The 13640-nt window shown below is 40.2% G+C and overlaps 1 protein-coding gene across 5 annotated transcripts in view; it reads left to right on the top strand.

Moving 5' to 3' along the window:
- Positions 1 to 13640, top strand: part of CHD6 (chromodomain helicase DNA binding protein 6) — a 203915-nt gene that overhangs the window by 100625 nt on the left and 89650 nt on the right. For all 5 annotated transcript variants that reach the window (XM_077873187.1, XM_077873189.1, XM_077873188.1 and 2 more), the window contains 7 exons: positions 775 to 837; positions 1693 to 1751; positions 2372 to 2489; positions 7126 to 7212; positions 7404 to 7538; positions 11509 to 11630; positions 12830 to 13073. In XM_077873187.1, the coding sequence (XP_077729313.1) occupies positions 775 to 837; positions 1693 to 1751; positions 2372 to 2489; positions 7126 to 7212; positions 7404 to 7538; positions 11509 to 11630; positions 12830 to 13073 (828 nt within the window). The remainder of the gene's footprint in view (positions 1 to 774; positions 838 to 1692; positions 1752 to 2371; positions 2490 to 7125; positions 7213 to 7403; positions 7539 to 11508; positions 11631 to 12829; positions 13074 to 13640) is intronic.

Genomic DNA, 13640 nt, shown 5'->3' with positions numbered 1-13640 from the left:
GCACACCCTTTTTAAGTTTGTCATTGTTTAATCAAATACTCTGTAGAAAGAGATTTCATGCAGCTCAGGAGCCTAGAAAAATTGATGTATATCTGGAGTAGAAAGGAAGAAATTAATTTGTTTTCAGTTAGGATTTATAGTCAAAGGATGATCAGTGAAACAACCATTTCCAGGCACAGAGGGGAAAGATGGTATCATTTAGTAGAGAATAATTATACCTTGCATTTGCACAGTGCTTACTGTTCCAAAAATATTTTCACATACCATTTTATCCTCCCAGTAACCCAGTGAGATAAGTATTTTTTTAACTACTATTTTAATAGATACGGAAACTAAGAGGTGTTAATTGCCTTATCCAAAGTCAGTAGCTGGTAGGTGTTAGAATTAGGACTCTCTAATTCCAAGGGCCCCAGACTCCTTAATGTTACACCTTTCTGAAGATTTTATGCAGCAGCATGTAGGCAGGTTTGGCAGGAAAGGGAAGTCCTAGGACCAATTTTAGTGATACTAAAGACAGATCTGAAATTAAGAATATGAAAAGCGGAGTTAACTTCTCTGTTCATGTGAAAGCAGGGGGAAAGTGTTAGCGTTGTGCCCAGAGGTTAGAATGTTTGTGGTCTTTTGATTACTCTGTAGACTGATAGGAGGAAGGCCTCAGCACTCACAGGTATACTTCTGGACAAGGTAGTACCTGCTGTAGTATTTCTTACAGAATTATTTCTTGGTCTCTGGGGTGCCAATAATTTTCTGTCTTTTTCACTTTTCTGTCTCTAGGAGCCTCCAGAAGATGATGCAAACATCATTGAGAAGATCCTGGCATCTAAGACCGTCCAGGAGGTTGGTGGCTTATGTATCATTTTTCCTATCACCAGCACAGGTTTTGCCCTCTGTGAAGAGATATTTGGCTAGAGAACCTGGAACGGACTGGCTGGAGTGAGAGCTAGGCAAGAACATTGGCAAGGCAACGCTTATTTTTACCCTCCTGGAAGATTTTAGGTCATAAAATTCTTAAGTATTTGAGAGTAGAGCCCCAAATAGTGTTTTTCCTCCATAGTGATCCTAGCAAAAGTTATTTGCCCCCTTAGCTGCTGTAGCCCGGGTGAGATTTTCAGGGGGCCAAAAAGAAGACATGGAAAGAGTCCTACTGAAAACCTTTGGGGAAATTTTTTCTTTAGACATGTCAGGGCCATTGTAGGGATACTTTAGAGAACCTGCCAGGGGTGAAGGATATGTGTGCCCTGGTGAAAACACAATTTTATCTTCAAGTATTTATGATAGCAAACTTCCTTGCTTTGAGAGGGAACACCGCCGATGTTTCAGGATGGAGGGGGGGCATGACAAAGACCCATGTTTTTACTTTCACAGCCGGCTCTGATCCTGACACCGCTCAGAGCCCTGAGGCTGGTTTGCTGATAAGCTGATTACTGTCCTAGCCTGGACCCTGCAAGGACACCAGGAGGATCAGTTTCTTTCTTTCTTTCTTTTTTTTTTTTTTTAACCTTCTAGCTGGCTGTGGATTCGTCATTTGGGAAAGCCGCTCAATAGCTGTCAGGAAAAGAACTGGGAAAGCGAAAACATCCTCTAGAATTTTGTACTAAAACCAGGCAGGGATGTTGATTTACCTGTTTTCTTGTGCTGCCTAAGGGTGATCTGAGGGGACGTGGGCTGTTAACTGCTTGCTCTTGGTTACAGGTTCACCCAGGAGAGCCCCCATTTGACTTGGAGCTATTCTACGTTAAGTATAGAAATTTGTACGTCTTTTTTATGTATTATTTGTATTTGCATTTTATATGAATGAAATTTCCTTTCCCTCATCACATCATCTTCTGTACTTTCCAAGAATGGCCCCTGAGACCTGACCCATAGATGTTAATTGACTCAAGTTCACATTAGGCAGTAGTGCTCACCTTTGGCTGCACAGTCACTGGGGAAGCCCTTGCTCCCCTCAGGACCAGCTGACTTAGAACCCTGAGAGGAGGTCCCAAGGATCAGTGCTTTCTAAAAACGCCCTATACCATTCTTATTGCACCCAGGGTAGAGAACCACTGTCCTATAGGTTGCACTCTCTCTCTTTTTCTTTCTTTCTCTGCAATGTGCCCACTTTCACTAATGTGTATTGATGATAATAGCCCTCCCTCTGCTGTGAGGCAGTTCCTGTAGAAGATGCAAAGGGACCAGTTGTTTGGAGTGGCTGCATTGTTTTGTTGTCTATTTTTGCCCTTACCACAAGGCCTTTCTCAGCCCAATCTCTAGCAGTTTCACAATAAACCACTACTTCTGGGTTAGATGGTCACTTTGTTTACTGAAACACTTTAAAGCTCAGTGATTTGATAGTTTGCACTTGTCTCATAATTTATGTGTCTTTGGATAGTTCCTACTTACATTGTAAATGGGCCACAATGGAAGAGCTGGAAAAGGATCCTCGCATCGCCCAGAAGATCAAGCGATTTAGGAATAAGCAAGCCCAGATGAAGCACATTTTTACTGAGGTGAAGCACTGTTTACCAACTAACTTGACCACTGCTTTTCTTACAGTACTAAATGCTGAGTAAAGTCGAAGTCCTGTTGAGATTCGTGGCTCAAGTCACATTGCTAAATGTGTACTGATTTGCAGCAAAACCAGTCCAGATTTAAGTCAAAGGGAAAAAATTATCCACCAAGTTAGAGGGATTGAACCTTACAAACTGACAACTCATAAGAATGTGCATCTTGATCAGAATATCTATAAATAGCTAGGGCAAGAGAAATGTGCCCCAAACTTTTATTCCTTCCCCCCTTCCTGCCCCCCTGCAGTCCTTAAAACAGAAATCCAAAAAGATGTAAACTTTGAGTGTAAAAAATAAAAACAAAACTAAAATATTAGAGAGTAAATAAATAAGTAAATTTGTATAAACTTGGTTATTTCTAAGTATGGTACCTACAGTGAGAGGAAAGATTGATGGGTTTGGATGTTAAATCTATAGTATCTATATATTAGAAAATACTACTAAACAAATCTTAAAGTAAATAATTAGGAAATATGTGCATTACATACATACATGTATCTCCTAAATATATGTATGTATGTATATGTGTGTATGTGTGTGTGTATGTGTATGTGTGTCTTCTCCAGTATGGGAACCTTCCTGTTAATACACACACACACACACACACACGACAAATAATTTTAATGATAAATGCTTATTAACCATATAAAAATGTGGTCAATTTCAGTAGTAATCAAAAAAACTGAATTAAAATAGTAATTTTCTAGTTTTTATTTACCAAATATTTGAAGGTTTTAAAAATAAGTAATCCTCACTGCTGGTAAGGGTGTAGGAAGAGACAGTCTTGTATCTAGTGGGTGGGAACATAACCTAGAATCACCTGTCAGTAGAGCAGTATGGCAGCAGATGTGAAATATCTCAAAATTTTCACATCCTTTGTCCCAGCAATTCTAATTCTGTTATGTATTCTAAGGAAACTGTTGAGTTTTTGTGCAGACTTAGCTATGATATCCAGTCATTTATATTGGTGAAAAATTGCAAACAAACACAGATAATAGACATTTGTTAAATTCTGTGTATGTACCATAGAACAGAATACTGTTCTACTCTAGTAAAAACGATATGGAAGGACAGTTGTTAATGACATAGAAGGTTTAGTGCCATAGACTATTGTTAGTTGAAAATGTCAGGCTCTTAGAAGTGTGAGGGGCATTTCCATTTTGGGGAGTGGAGGAGAAAACAGGTACCATATAATATAATGCATAGAAAATATCTTGACTCTACATGAAAACGCTGATGTCATTTTCTCTGGTTAATTATGGTGACTTGTTTTTTCTTTTCTATACAGTATGTAGTTTTAAATCTTACACAGATACCTTTGAAGAAAAGAAGCCATAAAAATTATTCTTAAAATGTAGTTGCAAGCACTAGTCCTCAAGAGTACAGTCAGGAGCCCCAAATTACAGTACATGGCTACAGTACTTGACCAACTCATTCTTTGTGATGTGCTCCTTTTCCTCAAGTGACAAAAAGTTATTTCAGGATAATGTCAGTAAGCATTCTTCTCATCCCAGGGTGGGGTCTTTCGTCTGTAGCCTTAGCATTTGGCCCCATCCCTTCCCAGGACTGTTTTAAAGAATGTGAACACGGTTTCTCATGGCATTGTTCTTGTCATAGGGAACTGGGGAAAGAAGAAGACAAGTAGGGGATCCCTGGGTGGCGCAGCTGTTTGGCGCCTGCCTTTGGCCCAGGGCGCGATCCTGGAGACCCGGGATCGAATCCCACATCGGGCTCTCGGTGCATGGAGCCTGCTTCTCCCTCTCCCTGTGTCTCTGCCCCTCTCTCTCTCTCTCTCTCTCTCATAAATAAAAAAAAAAAAAAGAAGAAGAAGAAGAAGAAGAAAAGTAGAATTGGAAAACCGTTTTGAGGCACCACTGGATACTCTTTCTCTGTTCTTAGAATATTTTATTTGTACCTCTATTTTAGCAAGTATGTGCAGTGTAGTAACTTGTTTACATGTCTCTTCCATTTTAAGCTCTATGAGACAGACGGGGACATGTCCTCCTTGTATTTCTATCCCTGGTACCAGGCTCAGGGTCAGTGCTACGTAATTATTTGGCTGCCCCCTGGTGAGGGAGGGAGTTTGCCTTAAGCTCTTCTCCTGCTCCAGACCCTCCAGTGCCTCACATTTTCTTGAAATAAAGTCCACAGTCCCTAATATAGCCTACAAAGCCCCATGTGCCTGTTTTCTGCTTTATTCCCAAGGGAGTGATTTTTACTGGGTTGGGAATAGAGAGCTGAAACTATGTTAAAATATATAGAAAAAAAATGTACCAGGAGCCCATAACTCTTGTGGGAAGGAAAGGCTTTTGAAAAGATTGGAGAACATCCTGAGATGGAGGAGGAGGAAGGGTAGAGAGTAGTTCCTATAATACTGTCTTCAGTCTTGACCTGTTCAACATTTTTATTAATGACTTGGATAAATAATATACTTATGAGATCAATGATAACTTAGTTTTGGATAGAGTGGCTTCATATCGATTATTTCCAGCTGCTTTATGAGGTAGCCAAGGGCACCTGTGAAATAGAGTCAAGCTCAAGAGACAGAGGCTTCCCGCACTCTGCAGGGGTAGACGTGTTCTGACTCCACCCAGACTCCTGAAAACCAAACCCGATCTTGGGAGATTAGATGACAAAATCAAAGTTCAGGTTTACTGCACAGGGTAGGATGAATGAAATATAATGGCAGTAAATATATATATAATATCACATGTATTTTTAAAAATCTTCAAAGTAGAGAAAATGACTAGCAGTTCTAGGGAGGAAAGGTAGTGCCCGTTAAATGACAGGTTTCCTGGTGGTCAGCAGGAGGGTGTGCAGCTGCTTAAGAAGTCACAATAGGGATGCCTGGGTGGCTCAGCAGTTGAACATCTGCCTTTGACTCGGAACATGATCCCGGCGTGTGGGATCGAGTCCCAGTCGGGCTCCAGCAGAGAGCCTGCTTCTCCCTCTGCCTGTGTCTCTGCCCTTCTCCCTGTCTGTCATGAATAAATAAGTAAAATCTTAAAAAAAAAAGTCACAGTAATCTTAGAACATTCCTGACTGTTCTGTTCACTTGAGTATCAGGGTTCAGGGTAGACCTGAAAGCAGCTGCAGGACGACTGTAACACCAGTAAAGGAAGCACAGCTGAGTGGCTGTCAGCAGATGTGGAAACTAGGCTGCATAGTGCTAGGATCCGGGGCTCTGGAGCCAACTTACCAGGCTGCAGGTTCTGCTCACGCTATTGCCCCCCCCCCCCCCCCCCACACACACACACACTAAATTAGGTCGCCTTGGGCCACTTGCATAAGCTCCTTCAGACCCAGTATCCTCAATGTAAAGCCTAGTAGCATCAGCCTCACAGAACACCTGTGAGGATTAAATGACTGGGTTTACAGGAGTGCTTAGCACAGTGCCTGGCCCATGGCCACTGTTCATAAGTGCTAGCGCTCTGCATAGTGAAGGGACCTGGAAACTTGGACTCCTAAGAACAGCTGAACGCCTTGAGTAGTTTCACCCAGATCAGATGGAGTTTTTTAAAGAGGCAGGATAGCAGAAGAATGAACTTAGTTACTGCTACTATGGGGGAAGCAGGAACACCAGTGATCCCCAGCTATAGGAAAAAACTAGATTATATTTAATAGTAATAAAGATCATGATGCTACCACTGAGTAGACAGAGGTAAAACTGTCTTGGCAGTGCCAGATCTTAGAGGCAGTAAATTCCCAAATAGAGAATAATGGAATCTGAGGGAGGGTTGCCAGGGATGTTATAAAAAGTATTCTTGTGTTGAAGATGAAACTAGATAGCCCCCAAAGTGCCTTCCAGCCACAGAGACAATAAGAACATTCTGGTAGTCCAGGAGGAGGGCATCTGGGTAAGAAAGACCTGGGTAAGCATTCCAGTTCATACAGCTCTGTGGGCTTTGGTCACATTACTTATTTAACTTCTCTGAGTCAGTTTCCTCATCTGTAAAGTAGTTATGGCAACTAGTTCATAAAGTAGTTTTGAGACTTAAAGCACTTAGCTAGCATTACTCCAGACATAGGTTAAATATTTCCAAGGAATACTTACTGTTTCGTAAGTACATTTTTTGGGGAAGCATAATGTACATGAAGGTAAATTCTAAGAGTGCAGGTCAGTGAATTTTTACAAAATAAACACACCTGTGTAGCTGCCACTTAGATCAGGAGATAGAACATTATTGGACCCCCAAAAACTCCCCTCATGCCTCATTCCAGTGTTTGCTACTATTTTTGCTATAAAGAAGAAAAAGCAACTTATTCTCAGTTTCCAAGGGTTATCTTTGGGATGAGAAGCAGTAAGAAAAAGGGAATCCTTGGCTGATTTTTGTGCAGTACTATAATGACCATTAGGAGAGTGACTCTGGCCATGGTGTAACCTATAAATTCAGTCACAGAGAGCAGGATTTGGGGACAGTGAAGAAAGTCTGTGCTGTGACTTTTATTCTCAAGCTACCCCTTCCATTCTGTGTTTCTTGATATGCCCAGAGTGGGAAGTCACTTACAGATGAAACCTAGGATGTTGGTTTTGAGGGAAGAGGGATGCTTTCTCATTCTTCTCCTTTGTTTGTACTAGCCTGATGAAGACTTGTTCAACCCAGACTACGTAGAAGTTGATCGCGTCCTGGAGGTGGCCCACACCAAAGATGCAGAAACAGGAGAGGTGGGTGTTCCATCATTTTGACTCGCCTATGGAGCCTTCCCTTCTTACTACATATTTTGCTTGTTTTGTTAACATGTGGTCTATTTTAATGGCATTGATCTGTGATAGGGTGGGTTTTTCAGAGGTTGGCCAGAGTATGATCAACCCCTTTAATCTAGTTGAACATAAATTCCTCTCCTATCTCTCACCAGGAAGTGACGCATTACTTGGTGAAGTGGTGCTCTCTGCCTTATGAAGAAAGCACATGGGAGCTGGAGGAAGATGTAGATCCTGCAAAAGTTAAAGAATTCGAGTCTCTTCAAGTTCTCCCTGAAATTAAGCATGTGGTAATGTATCCATATCCCAGTTTGGCACATGTTGTAACATGTAACTTTATGAACTAGCAGTCCTGGATGTCTGTGGGGCTGTGCTCAGAAGTGCTATTTGGGGGTGTCTTAACCTTTGGGTACTCTCCATTGAACTTGCAGTTTGGGTGTTTTTCTACCCAAATCATATTTTGCTAGCACTCTGTCACCATTAGGTCCTGTTTTGATGTGTGTGACACTTATGAACCTTAAATACAAGCTTAGATTTCTTGGTATGTGGTGCTGTGTGGAGTCTATAATTTAGAACATGTAAGAAATACCTGACTTGGGAAAGAAGCTCAATAAATTCTTAGGGTCTTTCTTGTTTCCTATTACCTCTTGTTCCATCAGTGATCTTTTTTCTTTGTTTTTATCCTTTGCTTTTCTCAATTGGAATGTTCTTAAGGGGAAGAACTATCTTTTATCTATAGATACCTGGGCTTCACAGAGGGAACATAAGTTTTCAAAATACACTTATTTAATCAGTTTGTTTTTCTGATTCTGAATTAATCCCACCCAGCTGCATAAATGTCGCAGGGAACCCTACAAGTAGTTGTATATGGAATGTCAATAATTAAAAGGATATAGACTACAAAAAAAAAATAATAATAAAATAAAAGGATGTAGACTTAGGATAGAGCCTGATTAAGATGTGACTCGGGAAGAGAATCAGAGTTGTTGAATATGGCTGTAGACTGGAATGGTAAGTTTCTATTTTTAAAAAGTCACCACTTTTATATGAAAAACCCTTATCCAACTCCTTATCATTACTTATCGTTGTTATTATGTCCCAGGAAAGTAGGCTTAGGAGATAAGAGCTTGACATTGAACTTAGATCTCTGTCAGAGTCCACTCAAAAGCGGTGTTTAGTTTTTGTTTTTTGGCATATGAAGTGTCTGGAGGAATCTTGAGGTGCAGAACTGTGATTAGAAATCTATATAGTTTTTAATGGTTTTTTGTCCACTTGACTGATTAATAAATTTCTCTTTCAGTCCTCTCCTACAACTATTGTCTGTTGTTAATTCATCATTGTTCAACATCTTGCCATTGGCTGACTCTTGAGTGACATATAATAAGAGAGTGCACACCCAGCCCCCAGGAGCTCACAGATTAATGGAAGAGGCATGTGCGTGCGTGGACATACATGGCACCAGACTGATGGGGACATGTGGCACAATGCAGGAACAAACCAGTGTGGGGCAGAGAGAGGAGGGCATTTCCATTCTGAAGCTAATTGTATGTTATCTCAAAGTAATCAGGATTCTCTCTCTGAGGATAGAATCTCTCTGAGGATTCTATTCTCAGGCTGAGGATACTCTCTCAGCCTGAATCCCACTTATTTCCTCAGACTGACTACATGCATTTGGCAAGAATATGAATTCTCAAGTGTTTTCAGGCAGTTTTACTTTTCCTTTACTATTTTGCTATTGCGATGCTGCTGTTTTCATCTCTCAGTGAACCATGGTATTATTTCACACTTGTCTCTTTGTTTCTCAGTTATTTGTTCTCTCATTTAAAATGCACATTTTGAAATTTTATCTCAAAACTTCTAACTTAGAATGGTAGCTGATCATATAACTAAAGCTATCTTTTTAAGGACCAGCTCCAAACAGGAGTTTACCTGAATAATTTTTTTTTAAGGGATCTTACTCGGGCTTTGAAGTTGACACAAATAGGACATCCTATACTTGAAAACTTTTTGATAAAAATTGGTTACGTATAGGTAAAATATGGAATTTTTAGAAAACAAGAGGTGACATTGTCCATGACGATTGTGCAAAGTTGGAGCAGTCTTTCAATAGGCAGGACCCACCGTGGAGACTCAGAGTCCCTTCTCCTCCTTTGAGTTAGCTAAGTAGCCACTGAGGGTTGTGGGGCCCTGGTGTCAGTGGTTTCCTGTAGTCTGTACCCCTTAGGAGACAACCAGCTGATTTCAGGTCTTGTGCTCAGATGGCTGAAATTTCTGGCCAGTAGGTGATGTTAAACTAAACCCTTTAGCCCTGGGGAAAGGGAAACCCAGGGGAGAGACTGGATAGGAGAGTGATGCCTCTGCTTTTGGAGTGCCACCAAGGCAGCAAAGTAAAAATCTGCAGTGAAATTCCATCCTCTGGTACTTACAGTGCTGAGAGTGAGTCACTTAAATCACTGGAGGAACATTCCAGAAAGTCTCCCCACAGTATCTAGTGCAGTAGGGGAGCATGCCCGATTAAAGGGGTACATAGACTTTAGGGGAACCACACTGGTTCCTGTGAGTTAAGAAGAACATAATTTCTTTAAGGGAACAGAACAAGAGGGGTTTTATAGGAATACCTTGCTTAAAAGATTTTCTTTAAAATCATTGTTTTCTTACATAAAAAAAATTATTTTCTCCCTTATTTTAAAAGCACCTGTATCTCTACCTTAGTAATAATACACTAGTATTACTAATACACTAATACACTTAGTATAATACACTAGTATTACATTTCAGCTGGGTCCTATTTTAAAGGGCTTAGCCTAACTGTGGCTGTAGTAATTTTATAGAAAGCTGTGATGTGTATTTTTCTGAAAGGTCATGGACAGATTGCACTTACCTCCAAATATCAATGATGTAATTGGGGATATATTGTTAATTTCACGTGCAAATTGCTTAATTTTAGTTAATAAGGAATTCCAGTTATAAACGGTATTGTACTCCAGAGCAGAATTACCAAAGACTAAAACTGTTTAGAAAAGTTACAGTCTCAAAATTCTCATTTGTAATTATAGCTATAGCTAGGAATTTTTAAGACTATAAACTGTTAATTTGGGGGCTCAGTTTGTCTATAAACAAAATAACCAAGTCTATGTCCAAATAATATAAAATCTAAATAATTAAAATTTTTGGATGGGAAGTCTCCACACCTAAAGATTTAAGCTTTCTTCCGATTGGGGCACCAGCGTTGCTTGGTCGGTTAAGTGTCTACCTTTGGCTCAGGTCAGGATCCTAGGGTCTTGGGATCGAGCCCCACATTGGGCTCCTTGTTCCATGGGGAGCCTGTTTCTCCCTCTGCCTGCTGTGCTCTCTCTCTGTGTCAAATAAATGAAGAAAATCTTTAAAAGAAATTTTCCCCTGGTTAATTGAAATTTCAATGAGATTTTTAAGAGAACTTGACAAATTGATTCTAAAGTTATACAGAATAGTGAATAAGATAGAATAGCTGAGACATTTTTTGAAAAATAACTCCCTAATCAGATAAAAGGCTTTAATAATTTAAAAATTGGGTTTTATTGCAGTACTAGACAGTACAATGGAACAAAACGAAGAATCTAGATGGAGCTCTGTGGATATATTGAAATTTAGTATGTGATGAACATGGCATTTCATATAAATAAAAGATTGATTATATTTAGAAATCAGTATTTCATATGGAAAAATAAAATAATAAGACTGCTATTATGTTTATGGGGTGTTTAAGGAATTTGCATTTTTGATTTTATAGGCTTTTTGCCTTATACTGACTCTAGGAACTAATCAGTGAAATATTTGACCTACCATACTTTCCTGAACTGATGCCATACGCACAAAGAAAATACGAAGAGAAATTATGTATAGAAACCAAAAACACCTGACTACTTTTGGTTTGTAGGGAGATGGAAGTGTAAGTGAGAGTGACATCTAGGAGTCTGGGTAAAACAGTATAATACTAAACAAGACTGTAGGTGAATCTGTTTCTTTTCTTCATTAATTACTTGCAAATTTTATAGGGATGTTCTAAGTTTAATCTGGTGAAATCTAGAAAAGATAGGGGCTTGCCTTATATCGGGGGTGGGGGGTATGTGTGTGTACACACCTAAAGCAGCTAGAAGCTAGCTTTAGGACAGTGCTTTGAGACTTGCCACCTTCCCATTATTATCCTGTGTCCCTATTCATGTTATCCATCCTCAAACATCATTCTCTGTGTATTTTATTCTCTCTGCCTTCCTCCACTAGGAGCGGCCTGCTTCAGATTCCTGGCAGAAACTGGAGAAGTCGCGAGAGTATAAGAACAGTAACCAGCTCCGGGAGTACCAGCTGGAGGGGATGAACTGGCTTCTTTTTAACTGGTATAACAGGTGAGGAACCAGAACCAGTGCTATCTTCACGGACTTATCCTCCCAGGTGTTTGTACCTGGGGGTAGATTGTCGCCTTTGCCTGTTTAGAGCAGCAGTAGCTAGCAAGGTGGTAAGAGAGTGCAACCTGGCCGTGTGTTTAGGGTAGTAATCTTTGTATATGTATATGAGGCATGCCAAGACTCCACATTCCAACCACAAGGAATGGTTTTAGACATTGTTGACTTTGTGCTGCTTTTTTCTTTGCCATTCTTCCCAAAAGGTTAGGCCCAACCTAGAGGAAGCAAAATCCAAAAGATCATTATCTCTGAGTCTTTAGAAAAAAATTGGGTCTAAAAGGAAATGGATCTGGATTATAGCCCCAACTCTGCTACTTGTTTGTGAGCCCTAGATATTATAGACTTGAGCTGTACCACTCAGTTTTGGACTCTTCCATGTTTCAGTTCCCATCACAATCTACATGAAACAGATGAACTTTGAAATTTTTATAATGTTCTACTGTGTACCCTAGTATGGATTCTAAAGATAGCATACCGTAGTGGAGAACACACAAGATGGGACCCTGGTAACCTGTGTCCTAGAAGCCTGTGCCACTTATTCACACAGCCCCTTGGAGCACTGCTCACCTGAGTTTTCCAGTGCATTCTGTTCAGTGAGGAGTGAGATTGAGGGGGGCCACACCCTCCGAGTGTCAGCTCTGTGCAGTTTGGAGTTCTGGGCCACTAAAGAGACCAACATTTTTACTCTATAAGAAATTTATTTCTTAGAGAAATAAATTGTGAGTTAAAAGTTTATCCTCTGACACAAAAAATGGACAAGGAAAATCACAATGACTTCTCTTTTTATTTTTGCATTGACTTCCATGAAGTTTGTCAGATACAGAAATTGGCTTAGTTTTAAAGCAAATTTTTTTCCTCATTGTATCTATTACTTTAATTTTTAGTATTTTCAGTTTATATTCTATGGACCTCTTTCCTATATTTTCTCCCAAGTTGCCCTAATTCCTTTTTGGAAGTAGGTAGGGTATAAAGCATAAGACTAAAAATGTGCCTCAGTTGCATCTGTGGAAAATGCTGAGAAGGCCCTTCACTGATGACCTTTCAAGTCCAGGTGTGCTTCTAAAGTATCTTTTTAGTTATACCCAACCTCTACCTCTTTCCTATATTGATGATGAATTATCTGTATTTCTTAATCTCTGCAGAAAAAATTGTATTTTGGCTGATGAGATGGGCCTCGGGAAAACCATCCAGTCTATCACATTCCTCTCAGAGATATTCCTCCGGGGAATCCACGGCCCATTCCTCATCATCGCCCCACTCTCTACCATCACAAACTGGGAGCGGGAGTTCAGGACATGGACAGAGATGAATGCCATTGTGTACCATGGCAGCCAGATCAGCAGGCAGATGATCCAGCAGTATGAGATGGTATACAGAGATGCACAGGTGAGTCTTACACAGGTCTCAGACCTGGTGCCAGCTTGATGTCATCATTTCAAACAGCCTTCCTGTCACTTGTCTTCAGGAGTTTTAATGCCCTGAACCTTGAGTTACTGTTGACTGACTTTGTAGAGTCTTACGTTTATTGAGGCAGACTTCTTGCTCCCCCTTGGCAGTTTAGTTTGTGATAAGCATAGGATTTGTAGGGCATGCTTTCCACTCTCTAAAAAATTCCAGAGGCTCTTTTTAGGATACTGAAAGCTTGGCTTCATAGTTGGCTTATGAAGTTGCTTCTACATGCAGAAGATTTTTTATCTGACTTGTTATATGCTCAGTGAAAAAAAGCGAGTGGAAGAATTAGTATACAGAGGATGGATTCCTAGCCAGGGAGTTTTGGAGGGGATGTTAACACATTTAACAGGGAAGGATAAAGAGAAGACAGGATTCAAATTGTTAAAAGCACACTAATTGGGGGACATGGGGTTGGGGGGTTTGTTACTTATAGTCACTTTACTGAGTCTGCTGGTTTGTCCGGGCCACTGGTTTTTATTATCAAGCAAGGTGAAAATTAAA

The sequence above is a fragment of the Canis aureus genome, chromosome 26, assembly GCF_053574225.1.
Source record: "Canis aureus isolate CA01 chromosome 26, VMU_Caureus_v.1.0, whole genome shotgun sequence".
Classification (NCBI taxonomy): Eukaryota; Metazoa; Chordata; class Mammalia; order Carnivora; family Canidae; genus Canis; species Canis aureus.
The sequence above is the reverse complement of the archived record's forward strand: the minus strand, read 5'-3'. Positions and strand labels throughout refer to the sequence as shown.